The sequence below is a fragment of the Lynx rufus genome, unplaced genomic scaffold, assembly GCF_022079265.1.
Source record: "Lynx rufus isolate CCGP_SWC_20201006 ecotype Redwood Valley unplaced genomic scaffold, mLynRuf1.p SCAF_13, whole genome shotgun sequence".
Taxonomy (NCBI): domain Eukaryota; kingdom Metazoa; phylum Chordata; class Mammalia; order Carnivora; family Felidae; genus Lynx; species Lynx rufus.
In genome coordinates, this window is record NW_025814827.1 from 52,312,696 (window position 1) to 52,331,042 (window position 18,347).

Genomic DNA, 18,347 nt, shown 5'->3' on the forward strand with positions numbered 1-18,347 from the left:
TGCTGAGTAATATCCACGGTATGGACATACTACATTTTATCATCATTTGATGGACATGGTAGCTGAAAATAACACTGTACACAATCTGTCCTACAATCCTGTATCTCTAGTAAACTTCCCCTTTCCACGGCTATTTAAAAAAAAATTTTTTTTAATGTTTATTTTGAGAGAGCGAGAGCGCAAACAGGGGAGACATTTCCTATCTGCAGACATCCTAAGCAGGCTGCGCACTGTCAGCACAGACCTGGATGAGGGGCTCAAACCCATGAACCATGAGATCATGACCTGAGCCAAACCCAAAAGTCAGACGCTTAACTGACTGAGCCACTCAGGAACCCCTCCACAGCTATTTCTTATTATCTCCAGAATTCTCATAGTTCCCAACCCCCCTTCCTCATGAATGATTATCTACTTCACTGAGAAAATAGAACACTGAAGAACCTCTCCCCCATCTTTCCACCACCCAATCTACTAGTGTCTAAAGCCATCTTCTCCTTGCTTCCATATAGGAAGTAAGGAATTTTCCTTTTTTTAAAAAAATGTTTGTTTATTTTTGAAAGAGAAAGAGAGAAGGGAGGGGGAAGAGAGAGAGGGTGACAGAGGATCCAAAGTGGGCTCTCTGCTGTCAGCGCACTCAGGAATTGTGAGATTATGACCTAAACTGAAGTTGGATTGAGCCACCCAGGCACCCCAGGAATTGTTCTCCTTCTTATCAAAGGCTAATTCTATCACGTATATTCTGGATTCCATTCAACTCACTAAGTTGCTTTCATGATGACAGTTTCCCTACTATACAATAATTCTCCTTCTCCTTGGGATCATTACCACAGCAAACAAATATGCTCCAGAATCTCCTGACTTAAAGAAAAACCTTAACCTTACATCACCATTCCAAGAGACCAACAGAAAGGCATATTAAATAATTATGCTTTTTATCTCTCATTCACTCTCTCAATCAGTCTAATCTGGTTTCTGATACCATCACTACACCAAAACAATCCTTGCTAAAATCACCAATGATGAATTCTCTTCTAGCAAGTTTAAAAAATTTTTCTGTCTTTGAAGATTTCTTTGTTATTCTCATCACACTGCTTTTCATTCAGAGTGTGCCCAGAAAAGTTGCCCAGAGGTCCCTTTACCTTCTGGTCTTAATCCCAGTATCCAACCTCCAGCCAGCTAAAACCTGGGTGACCTATTTGACATTTATAAAAAGGAACCTTTCTATCCTCTTATTATTATACTTCTCAGCAACATTTCAAAGTGCAGAATGCTTCCTTCTTCTCAAAATGGCTTTTTCTTTTGGTATGCTTCCAAGATCCCATTGTCCTGCACCTCTTCCTTCCTCAGTTTCCTTTGTTGGTTCTCTTGCTCTAGTCACTCTCCCAATGTCAGAGTTGCTCAGGACTTTGCCTTCTCTTCATGCCCTACACAACATGCTCTCCCTGTATTATACAATCCATTCTCATATCTTGATATTGATTACTTGATATGCCATTTCTTAACATGCCTAAAAACCGAACTCACCATCTTTAATCTTCTTACAACTGTTCCACCCCCATTTCAATATGTTACCATTATATACTCAATTGCTCATGTCAAAAAATACAGAGTGGTGGTAAAAATGTTCTGAATTAGATAGTGGTAATGGCCGCATAACCCTGTGAATATAGTAAAAACCACTCAACTGTATACTTAACAAGGGTGAATTTTATCATATGTGAATGTCAATAAAGCTGTTTTAAAAAGTAACAAAATCAAGAATCACTTATCCATCAATTTCTCTACTCAATCCAATTTTTCAGTAGATTCTGCTTATTCTACCTTACCTCCCCAATATATCATAAATTCATTTTTCACCAACTGCTTTGCTACCAACTGGTTTATCGCCACTATGATCTTGGAAACATCATCTCTCACCTACTCTACTAGAGCACTACATCAGAACTTTACATTAGTATTCTCTTCTCCACTTCTCCCACCCCTAAGCTATTCTCCTTGGCTTAAATGTCACTATTTTGGACTACATCTCAAGATTCTGTCACTCTTTCATAGTACTGTATCTTCATACCACTTACCGTAATTTTTAACCACAGACTCCACCCCCTTATTTATTTATTTAATGTCTGTCTTTTCCATTGGACTAATTATTATTTCTTGATGTAGTACTTAACACTCTACTTGGCAAATTAAGGCACCAAGTGTATGTTAAATAAAAAGACGAAGGAGCTCTTGAATTCTTTTTGAATGAACCAAACATTAAGTAGACCATTGTTTATTTAGCCATTCTCAAACTAATAAATATTCATTTAATTTTATTTTTTTTGTAATTGCAAACACTGCCCTTATAAATATATTTGAATACATATACAGGTATTTCTGTGGGACATATTCTAAAGTGACATTTATGAGTAAAAGGTTTTTTTTTTAATTAAGAAATTTTTTGTCCTCTAAAAAATTGTCCTGATTTACACGACTGTGCCTATTAGTTTCTATTGTCTTCTGCCAATAGTTTTGAACTACATAAACTATTTTTTAATAGATTAAAATAGTTTAATATATTATTCTTTTTATTAAATTTTATTCTCTTCCTTTTTGTTAGCTAGTACTAAAATTGACATTTTAAATAACATAGTTTTTTATTTTCGGACACAATAAAGTACCAATTCACAGGCTTAAATATTCCGTGGCACAATATTTCTTAATTTTTCTCTTTAACAAAGCAAATTAAATGAAAGCTAAAAGAGGAGACCGATACATGTTTAAACAACCTTATAATAATATTTTGTCAGCTCCATTCACTTAAAAAATGTTTTAAGTCTTTTACTTACCATATGTATCATATGGATCCACGTTAGGGCTAGGCATATTCCACCACTGGATGGTTGCATCTATACCACCACTAAAACACTGTTCTCCATTAGAACTAATAGCTAGTGATAGAACAGGACCACTATTATAGGAAAAGAAGGAAAAAATTACTTATGAAGCCTAAGAAGAAACTCAAATCCATACTCCCCCAACCTCTAAATTTACATGATATCTAAAAACTGTTTAAAATAAACATGTAAACTTGAATAGTACTGATTATATTCTCACTAATACAATTAGTAATCAAAATATTACTCAACTAATATATTTTCTAATAAAAAGCAAACATTATGAGAAAATTACAAGGTTTGAAGATTGATAAGAAATAGTGAACAATAACTATGGCTGTTAATTTAAATACAAATTCAATAAAACTTACATGTGGGCCCTAAATGTGTAGATAGGCTCTACATCTAAAGAGGCACTCCTAAAAGAGGAGAACACAAGGGTGGGGGAGGAGAAGGTGATTAAATAACTTCAAATCACTGGCTGACATTCAGGAATCATTAGGTAAGATCAAATGAATGCATAAATAGGATGACAAAGAAGAAGAATTGCTTATAATTATTAGCAAATTTGGAAGAAAAAAAAAAAAGACAGGCTAATATGAAAATACTTGCTTTTTGGCAGGAACTGTTTTTTGCAAGTTCCAAAGTTTCAGAGTATGGTCCTCAGAGGCAGTAACCAGCACAGGTTCTACAGGATGAAAAGCTAATGCCCGTACTCCATCGAAATGGCTACGTAGTGTATACTTGGGATTCCATGTCTTTCGAAAGGCATCTTTATTGGCAGGCAACTACAAAGAAAGAGTCCAATATTAAGTGGTAAAAGTAGTAAATTCATAGGCATGTGGAGTTTCGTGTGTTTTGACGTGTTTAAAATATACATATTAAACTGCTTTGATAAAATGTCCAGTGGAAATTTAATGTACCTTAAAAACTTGATAACCAATCTTTATCATTTAACAAATGATACTAAGAAGAATAACTTCAATTAGCTTTCAAATACCTATATCAAATGAAGAGTTTCTTAATCTGTTTTACCTAATCATCAGGCTAAACCCAAAGGTCCTATTAAATGTGAGATGAGAACAAAAAAATAACCATGCTGCAATGTTTTACATGGAAACAATAAAAATTATATAAATTACTACCAAAAATCCAAGAGAACAGTATTAAATACAGTTGTCATTTGGAAAATTAGCATGTGAAATTTTTAAAGGCAGCAGATTAAGATACTTTCCAAAAGTCTGAACTAAAGACACTTAAAGAATATTGTCATCTTATCTTTATTATCATTGTTGATATTGGTACGAGGTTAATCTTTTTACCTTCAGTTCTCCATCTGTAAAGATAGGCTGTGAAACCACTTCTAAAGTAGTCAAAAGTTTAATAGAATTTAGTTGCTTATATACTTTGAAAATATAAATGAGAATAATAATCCAGCCCACCAAGGCTGATGTCTCTAAAAGCATGCTAATATAGGTAAAACATAAGTATAACATGTAGAAAAAAGGGAGTTTGTTATAAAAGGGAAAAATTTAATTTGCTGAAAAACTGCAAATTCATTCATACAAAATCTAAACAAGTATAGTTAACTCTCAATTGAGTGTTTATTGTCTATAAAAAATTTAGTTCAAGACTAGTTTCACCTCTAAACACTATCCTTCCCATCCAATCTCCATCCTTTCCCCATCCCTCAAATGAAGGACTAAGTAAGTGTTCAGGAAATGGCAAGCTAACTTTAACATTATCCTTAAAAAAATAAAAGTTTAAAAATAAAACATAATTTTTAAGAAGTATCCTGAAGGCAAGTGATTCAGGTTACCTATTTTTCTCTTGTTAACACCATAATATGGCTTAATTTGAGTAGATAATTGAGAGTTGACTACTCAAGATAGATACTTATCAACCAATATTATAAGGTAATCAATCACCCCAAACTTCTAGCTAATCCACCACAATACCTAAGAAAAATTTAAACACCACAAGGCAAGTAGTTACAAAAGAAAAACTACGTCACTTCAAATCAACATACTGACACACTTAAACTTATCTTTTCCATGCACCTTGACATTAATTCTGTTTTATAAGTGTTTCCAAAAAAAATAAGGAGCCTTCTATTAAATCATTAAAAAATTAAAAATAAAACTGCACTTACATCATAACTATAGTCTGCATCATTTGTTACCGTCAAGTCTGCAAGGTCTCCAAGGCCCAGTACACTTAACAAAACATCATCAGAACCCATAATAAATGACTTGCCTCCTCCAGATGGAAACGTTATTGGTTCAGCTATAAAGAACAAAACCGCTTCTTAAATGCTGAAAAATCATACAGTACAAGACAATATTGTGGGGGAAATGTAAGCACTTAACAGTTACAATATTAATATAATTAATTTTTATTTTCCCACTTCCCTCCTATTTCTTCCACTCAAAAAATCCTATTACTGAGTAGTAATAAACAAATGTTTATTTGCATATTTATAAACTGCAACATAATCTTCCACAAATCAAATATGCACTAGATATATTATTCCAGGATGGGACGTGGGGGTACAAAGGCTTTGTCTATTTAAATCACTTTTCACTTTTGTACAATTATAACTATACTATTTTTTAAACATTACAGCTTGTTAAGTCCTTGTGCTTTGGATCATATTTGCTTAGAAGTGCTAGGTATTCTAGTCCCTGATAAAAATTAATGTAAGCATTCAAATGTAAATGGTTTCTAGTCTGCAATCGAGTTTGTAAGTTTATCGAAATGAAGCCTTACATTGCTCAGATTACTCCAGGAACAGCAATGTTCTAGGAAAAGGGCAGTTCTACAACCAACAATGTCAGCTTCCTTTCCATAAAAGGTTAATCCATGTGATGTTCAGAATGCCTTCCAGTTTTCAAGCTTTGACTATAATTTTTTATTTTAACTTTCCTTTTATTTACCATACTTCTAAAAACAACTACTCTATATTAACTAACTATAGAACTTTAAATTTGTTACTTTGATCAATTAAAATCAAACTGCCATAATCAGAATAACTATACTATTTTATAAATATTTTGCTCCAACAGTTACAGTATAAGCAATAATTCTCATTATTTCATACATGCTTTGAAAGCAAAATTTTAATCTGAAAATGCAAGAGGAGGAAAAGTACATGTCATTGTAATACAAAACAACTCAACATATCAAAACACATTTAAAATTCATGATAAAATTCAAAAGAGAAACATCATATAAAAACTCAAGCTAATTATTAATTCTGAAAAGTTCCTATGAAAAATGATGATATCAACTTAATACACTACAAGCATCACAGGTGTAATGAAATTTGTCGGTCATCACCAATACTACTGAAAATAATTGTAAGATACAAGTCAACTTCTCCTAAATATACACTACCGCAAAAATAAAATTCATCTCTATTTAGAATGTCTTATTTTAGTATTTCTCAAATCAAGCTAAAATATCAAAGTAAGCTATACAGTTTGACTCAAATAGGGTCCTAAATGATGACAATACTAAAATGAAGCTGTGAGTGAGCAACCAATCTAGAGTGAATCTGACAGAAAATATACACAGGTATGGTAGTAGTATTTAATCTTTCAATGATTATGCTTATTGATTATAGTACTGATCCTTCCTACCAATACCTAGTATGCAATTATTGGTAATATCAGAAGCTGCAATGAACTATAAAATAAATTATGTTTTCATTAGGCAATATTTTCTCAAAGCATGTTTAGCCTGTTTAAGGGCGTATTTTTCTTTTAATCTCGTAATTTGTTTGTAAGACAAGTTAGAACAAAATGCCACAATTCCTCCCACTCACAATTACACACTCATTAACACAAATCTTGAATAAAAGCCCAGTAAATCATTATTAACATAGTAACAAATTATTTTGCATTATTACATATAGTCTTTTTGCAGAGACATTGCTGACTAGCTTTTGAGAAATTTAGGGGCATGTAAAAGGAAGTGCCTGGGCAGTATTAACTACTTTTAACCATTTCTAATTAAACATATTACTACATTTCTCCATCTCTCTCTATATACATATATTTACTTACATACAGCAAGCTATATTGTTCATTCAGCATTACATATGTATCTATCTAAAAGAAGTACTAAAAAAAATTTTTTTTAATGTTTATTTTTGAGAAAGAGCGTGAGTGGGGACGGACAAAGAGAGAGGGAGACACAAAATCTGAAGCAGGTTCCAGGCTCCAAGCTGTCAGCACAGAGCCCGATGCAGGGCTTGAACCCATGAACTGCGAGATCATGATCTGAGCTAAAGACGGACATTTAACTACCTGAGCTCCCCAGGTGCCCCTGGAAGAATTATTTTAAGCTGTATTTCTACTTTCCATAATGACCCATCACTGGGGCATACAGTAATCACAGTAAATACTCAGATAACCTAAGAGATTTCATCAAGCAACTTAAGAATACTAGTATTATTTATTATTGCATTTCCTTTTTTTGAAATCGTAAGGTCTACACAATGGGATCTTACAACAAGGTTCTTTTCATACTTCTAGAACTAATTCTCCTTTGTATGGACACAACGGACCAAGGAAACCAGTAGCTCATATATCAAAAAAAACTCTTTCTTCAGTTTTATCAAACCTAAAGATCACAGCCCAATAATTGATCCCATTTACTTCAGTGGTGTCACTGTATATTTTAAATCTTTATTTAAAACGATCACTATTAAGTCATTCGGTTAAGCATCTGACTTCAGCTCAGGTCATGATCTCAGAGTTTGTCAGGTCTAGCTCCACATCAGGCTCTCTGCTGTCAGAGCAGAGCCCACTTCAGATTCTGTCCCCCTCTCTCTTTGCCCCTCCCCAAACTGCTTGCTCTCTAAAATAAAATAAGCATTTAAAAATAAAGGGGCGGGGCACCTGGTGGCTTAGTCAGTTAAGCGTCCAACTTCAACTCAGGTCATGATCTCCAAGTTCACAAGTTCGAGCCCCACACCAGGCTCTGTGCTGACAGCTCAGAGCCTGTAGCCTGCTTCTGATTCTATGTCTCCCTCTCTCTCTCTGCCCTTCTCCCACTCATGCTCTGTCTCAAAAATAAATAAAAACGTTAAAAAATAAAAATAAAATAGAAATAAAAATAAAAATAAAGGGGCGCCTGGGTGGCTTAGCTGGTTAGCATCCAACTCTCGATTCTGGCCAGGTCATGATCTCATGGTTTGTGGGATTGAGCCCTGCAGCAGGCTCTGTGCTGACAGTGAGGAGCCTACTTGGGATTCTCTCTCTCCTCTCTCTCTCTGACCCTACACCCACTTGCGTGCCTACCCACCCACTCGCTCACGTTCTTTCTCTCAAAATAATAAATACACTTTAAAATACCAAAAAGCCTGAGAATCTACCAATGACTGGTTACGTTTTGTTTTTTTTTTTTTAATGGTCTGGCTGAAAACATTGTCTTTATAAATATTTGCAATATGACATGGAATTCAACAGGAAAGCATCAAGTTGGAGACTGCCACTGAAACAAGAGGTTATGAACTCTAATGTTCACGTCTTAGCTCTAAGTCCAAGGTGATTTGCAACTTTTTTAAATAACAAACTCTAAAAATTTACCCTTTAAAATGTGTTATTAGGTTTGTGCTTACTGGCCCCCTCCTCCTCCTACCATTAAGAAAGAGTCAGATCACTGACCTAAATTTTTCCTTTAAAAAGGACACATATACAGGGGTGCCTGGGGGGCTCAGTAGGTTGTGTCCGACTCTTGGTTCCGGCTCAGGTCCTATCTCATGGTTTCGTGAGTTCAAGCCCCGCATTGGGCTCTCTGCTGTCAGTGCAGAGCCACTTTGGATCCTCTGTCTCCCTCTCTCTCTCTGCCCCTACCCTGCTCTAGCACATGCTCTTTCTCTCAAAAATAAACAAACATAAAAAAAGAAAAGAAAACACTTCCTAAAGTAAAACAGGAAAATAGAGATCTGGAAAAATCTGGATCTGGAAAAATCAATACACTGCTATTTTTCATGCTTTAATGTATTTTGTTTTGGTTTTATTATTTTAGAGATTTTCTTTATTCTACCTCAAATTTTCTCACAGTTTATGACGAATGGTAAATATTACATGCAGAGATGACTATAAGGAAAAATGCAAAATTATTTAACTTTATGAAAAATGTGCTACTCGAGAAGTCTTAAAAAAAAAAAAGAGGTATTCAAAAACATTTAACTGGGGCATGAAACTCCCTTATACAGCAAAAGCAGAAACAACAATGAAATGCAGTCTATAGGCCAAATTATCAGATACTGAATTATCCTATATCACAATAAACCTTTGGCAAGAATTCAGTCTCATTACTTAGAATTATAACTATCTAGACCTAGATTTCTAAGTGATTCAAATACATCTATAGATTTTCTGCTGTAATCAATTTTGGTAAAAATGCCTTAAGCAGTACTTTCATTTCCTACACATTTCTAGCTTAGGCACATTTTAGAAAATTCATTACTAGGTAAGTATATCTTTGGTACCAAGTTAAACAATAATGCTGTTACCTTTTTCTAGAATAATTAAATTGGCCATTTGTTCCATATATTTTTAGAAATTATATATATAAAGTTCCCAGTAAATGTTTGGCATTTAGTTGTCTCCTAAAAAAGCAGTAGTTACATTATCAGTAGCTAAATTCAAGCAAAATGACAGAATGACTAGTTTTTTTCCAATATGTACTATTTAAACTCCTTTTTTAAACTACTGTGTTCGTGCTATTAGATCTGTAAGCTAAAGTTGGATTCCAGGAAAGTACTCTGAATTGACTGGCAGAAACAACTCCATCTAACATTAAAAACAAAAATAAAATCTGCAGACATAAAAGCCAAAAATTCCAAAATCCCTAAGACAATTATACAAAGAGCTTGCCCAACACCTTCTCTGAAGATTATATAAGCTGATCTTCAGCATTTTAAAACAGCAGCAAATTTCACAATATTAAGGAGATATGATTTTGGAATTAATGTCTTTTGTAATTTAAATAAACCTGGTAGCTAAATTTTGTACCTTCCTTTGCTCTTACAACTTCATGATCAGTCATTCTTTTTTTTTTTTTTTTTAATTTTTTTTTTAATGTTTATTTATTTTTGAGACAGAGAGAGACAGAGCATGAACGGGGGAGGGTCAGAGAGAGAGGGAGACACAGAATCTGAAGCAGGCTCCAGGCTCTGAGCTGTCAGCACAGAGCCCGACGCGGGGCTCGAACTCACGGACCATGAGATCATGACCTGAGCCGAAGTCAGATGCTTAACCAACTGAGCCACCCAGGTGCCCCATGATCAGTCATTCTAATAGAGGCTGAACTAGACTAACTAATCATTCGTGAAGGGATAAGGGGCAGCTTATCTCCCAGATCAGCTATCTTGTGATAGAGTTTTGTCCTGCTGACCCTATAAATTAATGTCAGCAGTATAGGTTCATTTATTGGCTACTGCCTGACTTGCTAGCAGCCTTTAAAACTAATTTACTAACAAAACAGGCTTTTTGAAAGAAGTTCTAGTTATAAAAATCTCAAATAATTAAATGTCTTCAATTTTCCAAGCCATCCCTCCAGAAATATTAAAAAGATTTAAATACTTAATACATTCACAATTTCTGTAGAGAAACAGATATTCACTATGTTTTATATCTAAGTATAAAACTGAGTATTCGGTCACTCAACCAAAGTTCTGTAAGCTCAAAGACACAGAAGGTACTCTTAAAACAAAAGGAAATTTTGGTATTTAAGTTTAACAAATCACAGAATAAAACATGACTGTTTTCCAATTTAACTATCTTAAAAAGTTAACCAAGAAATAAGTACACATGATTTTTATAAGAGTGCTACAATTAACTTTCCCTGGTGTTTATGTGAATATTTTCCTACCATATTTACACAAATGTGTCATTAACAAATTAACCACAATTTTTCTCAAAAATTTGCTTCATTTTCCCAAATTTGCAAAGCCTAATTTACCCATGAGCTGAGATTCTCAGTATGAAAAGTCAACACTGTCATAGGCTGTAAATTTAAGGGGAGAATTTCAGCTGTAGCCTGGAAAATTCAGGCCAAAATATATAAAACTCAAAAGCATCTGCAGTACTGTGGGATCTTTTTAATTCTGAACTTCAGAAATGAGAGAACTGTTTCTCATAATTTTGAAAGAAAATAGCTTCAAGAATGTCAGAAAAAAATAATTTGGAAAAACAAAAGAAAATATTATAAGTTAATATCAAGTAAAACAATTAAAACAGGCAACCCCAAGGTCACACATCATGACCCTGTATTTACATTAATGGACTGGACAGCTGTATAATTATTAAATTTCACTATGGGTTTTAAAATATTAGTAACTCTAAGGGCACCTGGGCGGCTCAGTCAGTTAAGGCTCTGACTTTGGCTCAGGTCATAATCTCATAGTTGCTAAGTTCGAGCCCCAAGTTGGGCTCTGTGCTAACAGCTCGGAGCCTGGAGCTTGCTTAAGATTCTGTGTCTCCCCCTCTCTCTGCCCCTGCCCTGCTCATTTTCTCTCTCATCTCTGTCACACTCTCTCTCAAAAATGAATAAACATTTTAAAAAAAATTTTAAAAAGAGTATCAGTAACTCTGCAGGAATTATCATTCATCTGTGTATCCCTCCCTAACAGAACGCTACGCAGTGAGGTATTAACACTTAATGTAAATTGGTGAAATCTTACACATTTATTGGCTTAACAGTAATCCCTAACTTTTTAGAAAGTATCTCTACTCCTGGATGGAGGTATGCCAATATGTCAAATAGTCTCAATTTTCTAAAATAATTACCATGGAGATTTAGATGAGGATTTTCTGTGACACTGAAGTGAGTGCAAATTCTCTAATAAATGAAAAACTGCCAATTGGATGTCTAACCATCAATTAAATTCAACATGAGGGGCGCCTGGGTGGCGCAGTCGGTTAAGCGTCCGACTTCAGCCAGGTCACGATCTCGCGGTCCGTGAGTTCGAGCCCCGCGTCAGGCTGATGGCTCAGAGCCTGGAACCTGTTTCCGATTCTGTGTCTCCCTCTCTCTCTGCCCCTCCCCCGTTCATGCTCTGTCTCTCTCTGTCCCAAAAATAAATAAATGTTGAAAAAAAAAATTAAAAAAAAAATTAATAAATAAATTCAACATGAAAAAAAAAAATGTTATCCAGGGGCACCTGGGTGGCTCAGTCAGTTGAGCGTCTGACTCTTGATTTCGGCTAGGGTCCTGATCCCAGGGTTGTGGGATCAAGCCCCAGGGCTCCATGCCCAGGGCATGCATGGAGACTGCTTGGGATTCTCTCATTTTCCCTTTGCCCCTCCCTACATACTCTGTAAAGTAAAAAACACAACAAACAAACAAAGATTTAAAAAAAAAAAAGGTTTAATAATTTAAAAAAAAGTTAGTTATCCTTACTCACAAAATAGCTCTCCTTTGTAACTTTCCCATTTATGAGTGTCGCCACCATTGGTCTGGTTTCTGTTCTAAACTTCTACACTACATTTTAACAATTCTTCTTCAACTTTTAAAATGGGGGGGGGTGGCTGTTTTTAAAAAGAATTCTCCTTTATTATTCTTCAGATTAATCTCCTCTTTCTGTTGACTTTATTCTAATAAAAGCTTTCACTCTTATCAATTACTGCCATAGATTTCCTAATTAGTTTTCCTACCTCCCAGCTCCATTTATCTTTAATCAAATTTGCATACCATAGCCAAATGAATTTTCTAAAATTATCACCCCTTACTCAGAAACCACAAGTGGCACTTCAACATTCTTTGGATCAAAGCTAACTAAAATCTTGTCCTTCATCTTGCATGTGCTTCATGATCTGTTCCTATTTTTCCTATCCAATCTTATTTATCTTTTAATGCTCCATGACAACAATCTCCCTGATTTTCAAGTCAAAGCAGTTTCCCTATGTATCAATATTCACTAAAGTTTATTTCTTCCATATTTTGTCCTCAGCTATTCTTCAGGAAAGTGTAAACACTTCCTACACACACACACACACACACACACACACACACACACACACACACACAGTTCTATCCTCTAACATGCACTTCAACCTATCACAATTCTACCCATTCTTTCAAACCAGTTCCATCTCCTCTATGAAGCCTTTGCTGACCTTTCCCTGCTCATTCTTACTATACTTGTATGTACCATAACATTTGACTTTATTAGATATTACCTTACAGATAATTTCATGAAAGGTAATGTCAAAAACAATAAAGATGAGAAAGGATTTTATTACAGATGTGAAGTCATAATCTTCCTGAATACACAGACTGAAAAATGTGGAAGGAAAGGAAAATAGGAGATAACATGAAAGTTATTATTTAAACTGAAGAACCCAAATTACGTAATAACTTTTTTTTTTTTTTTTTACTACAAACATTAGTCTTTTTGTGGCATAGTGCCAAGTTCAGGAGAAGATGTAAGAACACTGCTTTAATTCTAGTTTCTCAAAAATTGCTACAAGATCAAAGCAGATTTCATAACCAGATATAAGTCTTATTTAGTCCCTAGTTTGTAGAATACACCTCAAATACAAATTTAATGTGTCTTCATTCTCTTTCTAAATCTATCCGAGATCCTAAATATAATAAATGCAACAAAATACAATTTCAAGTAAAAAATCTGAGTCTAATTAGCAGTATTGAGAACACTGTAAAGGTATTAGTATAACAATACTATACACATTATAAAAACATTCAAGGGCCTAATTGAAAACTCATTAAGCATTTATTAAATAAAATCTGATTCTTAATTACTATTGGACTCCACAGAAGGAAAAATAACTTTACAACATGGAAAACATATTTTTTTACTATGAATTATAAAACAACCCACCTACCTCCTAAACCATGGCCATCAAATCTATACAAATCACAATCCTCTAAACAGATTACAGGACAATGAAACACATACTAATTATGCCACATGTAAGCCAAACTATGGACTGATCAGACTGCTGTTAGTGTTTTTAAACCTATACATATTCTCAATCACACATATTCAGGACGTGTGAAATCTACCTTTCTATAGACTGTATTATTCTAAATAAAACAGTACTTTTTTTTTTTAACTGAATCTAACATTTTCCTTTTCTCAAAAGCACCCTGTGTTTATCAAAACTTATATTCTGAAGTGAAAGCAACCGTTAGTAGGCAATCTGGAAAAGGTAAGTTTATTTTAAAATAAGGATTTAGCTGGGGCACCTGGGTGGCTCAGTCAGTTAAGCATCTGACTTCGACTCAGGTCATGATCTCAAGGTTTGTGAGTTCAAGCCCCAGGCTGGGCTCTGTGCTGACAGCTCAGGGCCTGGAGCCTGCTTCAGATTCTGTGTCTCCCTCTTTCTCTACCCCTCCCCCACTGGCTCTCGCGTGCTCTCTTTAATAAATAAATATTAAAATTTTTAAATAAGGATTTATATCATGTTTACTAGATCTGTTTTACTTTCTAGTATTCTAACTAGAATAAAGTTTTCACATGATAAAATATCATGTTAAAAAAACAACATCACAATTATAAGGAAAATCAACTAGTTTAGCCACAAAGGGATTCTGTAGTTTTAAAAAGAGTACTGCTCTAAAGAGTATCAATCTGATACTTTCTGACCCTTGTCAAAATGAATTAGTTAAGATATTTTCTCAGGGTCGGGGCGGGGGGGGGGGGGGACAACAAAAATCAAATAAAGAAACCTGAGTTGATGAAGTGAATGGTTGGTTTTAAAGATGTGAAATTAAAGCAGGAAAATATAAAACCAACCACACCCTTTTGCTATGAAACAACTGCTTTTTGTCTCTGATTTGATGCAAAAGACAATACTGAACTGTTTTATGAGCTCTTCAAATTTATACTATACTCCTAGACAGAAGCAGCTTAAATATCAAAGATATTTCATAGTGTGTGCCAAGTTGTTTTGAAACGCTTACAAAATGTTATTGCTGCAAATGAATAATTTCTCCTTAAATGATAAAATGTTCAAAATACAGATATTTGGACAAAATTCAGACTTGACAAAATGATTACATTTTCTGGTCATGGTTTGTCATCTTGGATCTGGAAGAACAAGTGACAAACACTCATAGGAAATGTAAAAAAAATGAAAACGAGAAAACAATCCAGGGACACTCACTTATAATTTATATTTTAAAAATACTGAAAAAAATAAAGACTTCCCTTTTCCAATGTACTGACAATCAAATCAAAAGACGTACAGAAATTCAATTAACACTAGGAAAGAAGGGGAATGAAAATCATATTCTATACATGAAAAGACCGGAAAGTTGGAACAAATGACACTCATTAGGAAAACTAAGTTCATTCACTAAGAACCAGAACTGTAAACATATATATTCTCAGAATGTGAATCTTTGAAATGGGAAAAGCCTATAAATCACTTGAAGAAAAGATACAAAATAATCTAATTTTAATAAGCTTCAATTTTAAAGGTCTTAAATAGCACAGGAGTAACAAAAGGGCATCGAATAAAAGCATCTATCAAAAGAAAATACACCATAATCCACAATTTAAACTTTCCACGTTGAAAAAGACAAAAATCAAAGGAAATCTTAAAAGATTTTTAACTCCTCCCTCATATTGTAAATAAAGGTTTCAGATGCTTCACACTTTTTTTAATTTTTATTTTTTAGTGTTTATTCATTTTTAAGAGAGAGACACAAGCAGGGGAAGGGCAGAGAGAGAGAGAGAGACAGAGAGAGAGAGAGAGAGATACAGAATCCAAAGCAGGCTTCAGGCTATGAGCTGTCAGCACAGAGCCTGACGCAGAGCTTGAACCCACTAACCGTGAGATCATGACCTGAGCTAAAGTCAGATGCTTAACCGACTGAGCCACCCAGGCGCCCCTCAGATGCTTCACACTTAATCTAGATGCTACACTCTGATTTTTGTTACTTACACATTCTTACTGAGGTATGAAATACAGTAAAATGGAGACCATCAAAAATTTTTCTAGAAAAATCATACCAGAACAAAATATTAACACAATTAATTTAGATCCTTCCCCTTGACTCCCTTTGCCAATTATAGAACACTTAAGAAATTATTAAAGAATAAAAGAAAACTGAGTTGTAGGGTAGATAACAGTACTACATCACTTAATTTCCTGATTTTCATCACTGCACTGTGGTCACTTAGGTAATGTTTCTGTGGTCAGGTAACATATGTTAAAGCATTTAAGGAACAGCACGGTTACAACCTGTTTTCTGAACTGTTCATAATAATAAATGCATGTATTTATAGAGAGGAAAGAATAAAGCAATATGGTAAAATATTGACATGTGGGGAACCTGGGTGAAAATTACATGGAATTCTTTGCACTTCTCTTGCAATAGCACTTTTCCTTAAGTATTAAATTATGTCAAAATAAAAAGTTAAAAAGAAAAGGAAGCTTAACACTTAGGAAGTCAGAGAGCAAAATAACTGCATCAAGTCTCTTTAGTTTCATGATCTTTGCTTTTAGAAGTATTAACAGATAGGGGCGCCTGGGTGGCTCAGTCGGTTGAACATCCAACTTCAGCTCAGGTCATGATCACACTGTCCGTGAGTTCGAGGCCCCCGTCAGGCTCTGTAATGACAGCTCAGAGCCTAGAGCCTGGAGCCTGTTTCAGATTCTTTGTCTCCCTCTCTGCCCCTCCCCATTCATGCCCTCTCTCTCTCTCTCTCTCTCTCAAAAATAAACATTAAAAAAATTTTTTTTATTAAAAAAAAGTATTAACAGATAAAGTGTATCTCCTAAGTATATCTCACTTAGCATGACATGAAATTAATACTGAATTATATCTACAATCTAAGGCAAAACTGTCACTTTTAAGTCATTTTCTTTTGCCTCAGGTGGAAAGAAAAGGGTAGAGTGGAGTAGACAAGTTAGAAGACATGCATTCGTTTCTTAGCTTTGGATTTTAGAATTCTTTCCAATTAAGAGTCAAATCATGGTTGAATCTTTTTACAAAGTTAAAAAGTTGATACGCTCACCTTTTTTTTCCTTTTCATTAAAAAAAATGCATTTAGGTTGGATTACATCTGCTGAATGTATGTGCTAAAATTAGCAAATAATTTTCTTCCCTCTAAAAATCTGTAGAAACGTAGTGCTATGGTCCAGTGAGTCTAATTCACTCACATTTTGGGATAAAGGAAATAAAGAAATCAAAAGACTTCAGTTTATGAATTATTCTATCTTTTACAAAGCTATATCTGATAAAATAGCAGAATAAAATCCAACAAAGATAGCTAAAAAGAATAAGAAAATTCATGAATTATCCTTTTCACATAAAATTAATCTTTGTATTCATATGATGATCTACCTAGATTAAGACATTAGAAGTTATGATACATCAATTTAAAAAGTAGGGGAGCCTAGTTGGTTAAGGGTCTGACTTTGGCTCAGGTCATGATCTCACAGTTCCTGAGTTCGAGCCCCGCACTGGTCTCTGTGCTGACAACTCAGAGCCTGGAGTCTGTTTCAGATTCTGTGTCTCCCTCCCTCTTTGCCCCTCTCCAGCTCACACTGTCTCTCTCTTTCAAAAATCAATAAACATTAAAAAAATAAATAAAAAGGAGTTTTTTTCCCCCATTAAGTTTTATCTTCATATCAGGGATTCAGAGCCAATATGCTCACATTGAACTCTACATTCAAGAACAAAAAGATTTAATTTAAATTCACAGAAAAGTGCAAAAACAAACACATTATCTCCTAATTCATTACTAACACATTTTGCTGGAAGCCTCACCTTTTTATCTTTCTCTTTATATAGGTAACTTGACATTTATAAAAACATTAAAAATGAGAAATAATCTGAAGGTCTAACTAACGGATGCCAGGTTAAATCTACAAAATACAATACTATGGAACCACTAAAATTGTATTTCATTCACAGGACTGTGAAGCATTAAGAAAAAATGACTTAAAAACAATTTAATGATATTCTTGTTGAAAAATGAAAAAAAAAGATACTTAGAAAAACATGGAAAGATAGATTGCTAAATATTAATCTCTAGGTAATAAGTTTGTGGGTGTTTTTCATTTTTTTCTTTTTATTTCTATATATTATACTTCTTATACTGTCTGAATAACAATCATGTGTTATTTTTATGGTTATATAAACAAAGTTAGTTCCTTTTTTGAAAAAAAACAACATAAAATCAAAATTAAAAGGACTTGGCTAAATAATACAGCACATATCTAGATAATGAAACAGTATTGAGACACGAGAGCCTCAGGCATGATGGCTCTGTGGGCCCCAGCTCCTGATTTAATCACAGCAACCCCCTTTTGTCTACTTCACATAGTTCTCCAATCTTATATTTGACAACAGGGTACTTTTTTTTGGTTAAAAAACAAATGAAAACATGTTATACAGCAGGAACATTTACTGACATGAAATGATATCTTCTATGAAGTGTCAACTACATAGACAAATAACAAAACTGTTCATAATATA

At 34.2% G+C, this 18,347-nt stretch overlaps 1 protein-coding gene across 9 annotated transcripts in view; it reads right to left on the minus strand.

Moving 5' to 3' along the window:
• STRN3 (striatin 3) overlaps window positions 1-18,347 on the minus strand; it is a 106,464-nt gene that overhangs the window by 15,333 nt on the left and 72,784 nt on the right. For all 9 annotated transcript variants that reach the window (XR_006961321.1, XM_047075570.1, XM_047075569.1 and 6 more), the window contains 4 exons: window positions 5,029-5,162; window positions 3,489-3,664; window positions 3,248-3,295; window positions 2,829-2,950 (listed from right to left, as the gene is read on the minus strand). Coding sequence is in view for 8 of the 9 variants with exons in the window: in XM_047075570.1 (XP_046931526.1) it covers window positions 2,829-2,950; window positions 3,248-3,295; window positions 3,489-3,664; window positions 5,029-5,162 (480 nt within the window). In the remaining variant the exon portion in view is untranslated. The remainder of the gene's footprint in view (window positions 1-2,828; window positions 2,951-3,247; window positions 3,296-3,488; window positions 3,665-5,028; window positions 5,163-18,347) is intronic.